We start from the raw sequence: 5,696 nt of genomic DNA on the forward strand, positions 1-5,696 counted from the left end.
TTAAAAATAATCTATACATAAGGAAGCACATCCTTCCTTATCTTTGCTTTAGACATCACCAGTTTTCATCTAGGCTGTCAAACTGGCCTAATTGCATATTTGAAATTACATTTTACAGTAAATGAAACTAAAAAAAAATTTCCTCCTTCCCCGAACAGCCTGCAGAACTGGCTTTGGCTGTAGTGAAGCATATGGGTCAGGCTCATGGGTCTAGGGTATAAAAGCAAGGCAAACCAGATGGGATGCAGGACAGCAGCTCCAGATACAGAGGTGCATCCAGAGGTTCACTATTGACTACAGACTCCCAAACACAGAGACAACATGAAAGCTGTTGGAGCCTTCTTGCTGATGCTGTGTTACCTGGCTGGCAGTCATGGTAAGTCATTGATTAACTGTTTTAATGGCAAAATCAATTGTTTAAACAGTTTAATTTGAAATTAGATTGATTTATTTTCCTTAAAATAATAATAATATATATATGTATGTGTGTGTATATATGTATAACACATTCTTGAGAATTTGGACAAATCATGTCCTACCAAAAAAATATTAATAACAACACTCTTATTCCATTTTTAAAATGGATTGTTTAAGGATTTCTTTACATTAAATATATGTAATTTATGAAATGCATTTTTTCCCTAAACTTTAAACTATTTAAAAATATATTAAAAGCCTTCAAAATCTAAAACAATCATCTTTTTTTTTTAACACTGCTGTTTTCCTCTCAAACTTCAATTATGATTTTGTCTTCACAACAGCCTGGCGCTGCTCTGAGGGTCCACAGCTGTATGGGACTATCCAGATGGATGCCGGCCAGGGGAAAGTGGTCGCAGTAAGTCGTTACTATGCGTACTTCCTGATGTCAAACCGATGGTATCGGATGAGTACACTAAGATTCAGACACGTCTCAGTTGGACCTGCAGGAGTTTGGGCAGCTGGCTCTGCCAGCGGCGTCTACAAATTCATTGGTTCTCATTTTCGACGAGCCGGTGGTAAGTATTATTATTATTATTATTATTATTTATTTTGTTAAGTTTACTGTATAATATAATAGAATTACTACAGTAAAGTGCTCCTACTTTTCTATATTTACAGTACACACAGTAAACAGTTACCCTCTTGCTGATTAAATGACCCATACCTCTGTGTTGGACTTGTCTTCAGGTCTGTCTATGCAGCAGGTGGATGCTGGAGGTGATGGACAGGTTGTGGGATCTTTGAACAACCGTGCCTACTGTCTGAGAAGTACCTCCGCCGCAGCCTTCTATGGAGTGGGCTCCCTGGGCTGGAATTACCAATCAATTTTTAAGTACATCAGCTGCAGTCCAAACCTGGGATGCTGGGGAATCGACTCAAGTGACAGGATCTACTTCACACGGGTTGGTCACCGCAGCACCAATGAAAATTTTCATATTTTAACTCTTGGTGGTGGTGGTGTTATTCAGGAATATTGACCCCATTCACTCATTGATCACAATGACTCATCATGTATGTTTCTGTATGACAGAGCATTTCACCAACCACCTGCCGCAACAGTGGCTGGACACGAATTTCAGGGGCTGCGAAAATGGTTGAAGTGGGGACTGATGGAAATGTCTTTGTAGTGAATCGAGCTGGTACAGTCTTCCAAAGGTAAGTCGATAAAAAATCATCATCGTCATGTCAGTTATACTTTAATATTGTACGAACATGTCTTTAAGGATATTAAACCTTGTGAGCACTGGGAGAAAAGTCAACATGATGTTAAAAGGACAGTGGTGTGATTGCTTTTCAAAAGTTTGACTTAAATTTATCGCACCTCCTTCAATCAGTGTAATGCTTAAAGTGCATGGCTAAAATGCTCTATGATCTATCCAACTTGAAATTAGAATTGTATTGATTTTTACTCTTCAATTATGTCAGGAAAATGTATATAAATAGGTAAAACTCTTGGCTATTAAACCTTGTAATGCGCCAACTGACTTATAATAATAATAATAATGCATTTTATTTATAGGCGCCTTTCTTGACACTCAAGGTCACCTTACATCATCAACATAAAAGCAAACACAATATTAAAAAGACAATAAAATACAAAATACAGTTTAAAATTAGACAATGCAAATGTGATCAGAGGGAGTAAGCCAGTTTAAACAGATGGGTTTTGAGTTTGGATTTGAAATGTGGTAGTGAGTCTGTGTTACGGAGGTCAGGTGGGAGTGAGTTCCAGAGCTGGGGAGCAGAGCGGCTGAATGCTCTGCTCCCCATGGTAACAAGACGGGCGGGGGGGATGATGAGATGGATGGAAGAAGAGGATCTGAGGGTGCGGGCAGGTGTAGCAATGTGGAGGAGGTCAGAGAGATATGTAGGGGCAAGGTTGTGGACAGCTTTGAAGGTAAGGAGGAGTATTTTATAGTTGATGCGATGTGTGATGGGGAGCCAATGTAGCTGTTGTAGAATAGGTGTGATGTGATGGATTAAAGGGGTGCGTGTAATGATACGGGCGGCTGAGTTTTGGACCAGTTGTAGTTTATGGAGGGTTTTATGCGGAAGGCCAAAGAGAAGAGAGTTACAATAATCTAAACGGGAGGTGACCAAACTGTGAACAAGAACAGCAGTTGATGGAAGTAGACTTGTCATGACTTTTTTATTAAATGTAGACAAAATGTTATATTTTTGGATTTCACAGCATAGTTGTAGTGATCACAGCCAGTTTATTTTTTAACTTGCAAAGAGTTCTTATAATGCTCTTCAGAACACACATTTTTAAGCCATAATTCTTCAGCTTTAGCGTGGAAGGGTTTCTTTCCAAACTGAATTTGAAAAGAATGTTAGCATGAATAATTTTGAATATTTTTTGGTAGGACGTGATTTGTCCTGGTTCTCAAGAATAGGTTATTTATATCCATGAATGTATTTACTGTACATGTAGGAAATCACAACCAGAAGTACATTTCTTTCATACACTTCATGCAGAGTGTTTACTGATGGAAACAGAGTTGTTATGTTCATGTATTTCTTTTTCTCAACAGAGTGGGCATCTCTTCAAGGCGCCCACAGGGCACAGCATGGAGGCACATCTCAATGTGTATGAGAATCCGCCACGTGGCCTACGACCTGCGTACCCTCTGGGCTGTCACCAACTCTGGCTGGATAATGAGATGCACACACTAAAGCTACCTGTATGACAGGTGCTCAGTGCCCACCAATCTCTGTTTGTCATGGAAGATAATTTTTCTCTATCTCTATCTTTTCATCTCTATAATGATCGATCCTCTCTTCAGATTATTCAGTGAAAAGTACACAATGAAAACATAATTAATTTTTTTCTCAATGTAATAGTTGTGGTGGGACTGTTTGTCATTTTATATTATTAGGCTAATACTTATTTTGACGAGAGTGAAAATTGCAGCTGTAAGAAATCATTCTTAGGTGCACTGTAACTCAGCATTCAATGTGCAACACTTGTAAATCAGAACCTAAAAATTGTGCTTTGAATCAATCTCTTATGACAGATGTATGGACACTGTAACAGAGTGGCTACAATGGTAAAGATTAAGGGAAATACTACAAATTACATTTGGCATTTTATGTGGAACATTAACAATAAATGACAATAACAAATGAGAAATGTAATGCAATTAAGATACCTTGAGGAAAATAGATGTTTTAAGACTCACATGTATATAACCTCTGTTTGCCATCTGGCATCCTTCCTACTGTTTGAATAAATGATCTTTGAAGCTATTTCATCTGACTTGTGTTATACTGCATGAAAGATGTTGTAAATGTGCAGCAAATGAAGAAAGTGAGGCCTGTCAGGTCATTCCAACCATGTTAAAATTTCACAGAAGAACTGTGAGACTAATGATGCCTGGTCATTTATGGGACCATTTATACTGTATGTTAGTTAGACAGTAGAACCATCATCACTGAAAATGTTAATCACTGGTATAACAGTGTTCTGGGATCCCAGGGCATCTTTATAGACTTGAAGTTTTGCCATGATGTCAGTAAGTCAGTTAAAGCCTATCTGTGCTTTAACACAAGTAACTAGAAAAGAGGAATTTCAAATACAAAATAAAATAATCAATGTCATCTGACACAAAATGATGTAATCTTAAACAAACTGTGTGAAAATCACTGTTAGGATGTGCCTCATTTAAATGTGTTGCTTTGTATTTGGACACGCTTTGTGTCTGAATCTTCAGAAATGACAAATGAAGACGTAAAAAAGCTAGTAGTACATAACTTTTAAAGATGCTAATTGGCTGCCCTCCCCAAAACAGACCAATCATACCTTAGCAGCCGTATCTAAGCAAAGCAGGCCTCGCATAGTGAACAAGTCACAGTGATTCTCAATATATAAGGAGTTTTGATAGTGTCTTTTAGCCATTCCAAAGGTGGTTTGTAAGAAATTGATTAAACTGTGCATTTGTCCACTCCAATGTAAGCTGAAGACTTTAGCATGTCTGGCTAACTAGCTTCCTGCAGATAATACTTCTGAGGCCAGTTTGTGGGGTTCAGATTATATTAATAAAAGCCACCAAATCGACTGTGTAGTTTTTACTACCATGTGGAAGCTGTTGTGGAGTTAGGCCAACATTAGCAGCCGCAATTTTGTGTCCAGGTCACCGTCCTCTGGCTCTGGTGACTCAAACTTGTCTGGACTTGTCCAATAAAGCTGCTAGACGGAGCATCCATGTTTCAGGTCATAGTGGTGTTTGCCACTGAGACAGCAGAGCGGACACACCCACAGTGTTTCAGTGCAGAGAAAACTGCTCATTTTATCATGATTTTCAGATCTAAATTTGTACTTTGCGATTTTTTTATCAGTCACATTTTGCTGGTTGGTTAATGACGTGTTTCTGTGTCGTGACAAACTGAGAACACACATGATCTTTAAGAAACCTTCTTCTCTTGTCCTGTACTGTCCTGTTTTTATATTTTCTGTTTTCTGATGCGGCTCAAAGCCATCAAGTCAATAACAATGAAATACTTCCTCTAACTGGAACTAGCTATCTGAACATGGAACATTCCTTTTTGCTTGGACCAGCTTGTCTTTATGGTTCGCTGCATCATGTCTTCACACTGCTAAAGCCTGCTTGTGGTATTCCACGTAGCCAATCCAGAAACAGTTGAAAAAAATAAAGAAACGACAGATAGCAAGATAAATGTGTGTCATGCTTCACAGATTGAAAGTATACAGTCCTGCCTAGCTAGTCTTACATTTTTTTTGCTCTCTCTGCCAGCTGACTTTAAATGATGAGCTCACAATCTAATTCTCTTACCCAGTACTGTGAGTTCTGGGCTGCAGGCTGACAACGCAGATAACAGGCCGCTGTCTGTATTCACCAGAAATGAATGTCATCGATGAGAAGAGCAGTCAGTGGAAATTTGCAAAGTTCTGCCATCATTAACCTGACTTACACATACATTGTCCTGAGCTGAAACAAGATTTCATATTGAAGCGGTTGTTGATGACTTGCGGCCCCTAGCAGCTGGTTAAGAAGACTCCAGATTGCTTTGGCAAGAGTTTGATCTGATTGGTTGAAGATAGCCTGTGTTAGACATGGCAGACACATGGCTCATCCAGTCACCTGTCAAGTGTTTTTGTAAGTGCCTGCCCTTTTCCAAACAGTTTCTTCCCAGATGGGTCTGCGAAACAGCTCACAACAAGGTCTGTAGATTATCTTGTGTAACCTGATCATGAC

General features: G+C 39.0%; 1 protein-coding gene across 1 annotated transcript; it reads left to right on the forward strand.

Moving 5' to 3' along the window:
- Positions 1 to 219: 219 nt before the first annotated feature.
- On the forward strand, positions 220 to 3,729 carry LOC146306566 (fish-egg lectin-like). Its single transcript, XM_084711427.1, has 5 exons — positions 220 to 376; positions 762 to 995; positions 1,168 to 1,382; positions 1,511 to 1,635; positions 3,015 to 3,729. The coding sequence occupies exons 1-5, from the start codon at positions 322 to 324 to the stop codon at positions 3,154 to 3,156; spliced, it is 771 nt and encodes a 256-aa protein (XP_084567553.1). The 5' UTR covers positions 220 to 321; the 3' UTR covers positions 3,157 to 3,729.
- Positions 3,730 to 5,696: the final 1,967 nt, after the last annotated feature.

The sequence above is a fragment of the Lutjanus erythropterus genome, chromosome 22 (assembly GCF_056507025.1).
Source record: "Lutjanus erythropterus isolate fLutEry1 chromosome 22, fLutEry1.hap2, whole genome shotgun sequence".
NCBI lineage: Eukaryota > Metazoa > Chordata > Actinopteri > Lutjaniformes > Lutjanidae > Lutjanus > Lutjanus erythropterus.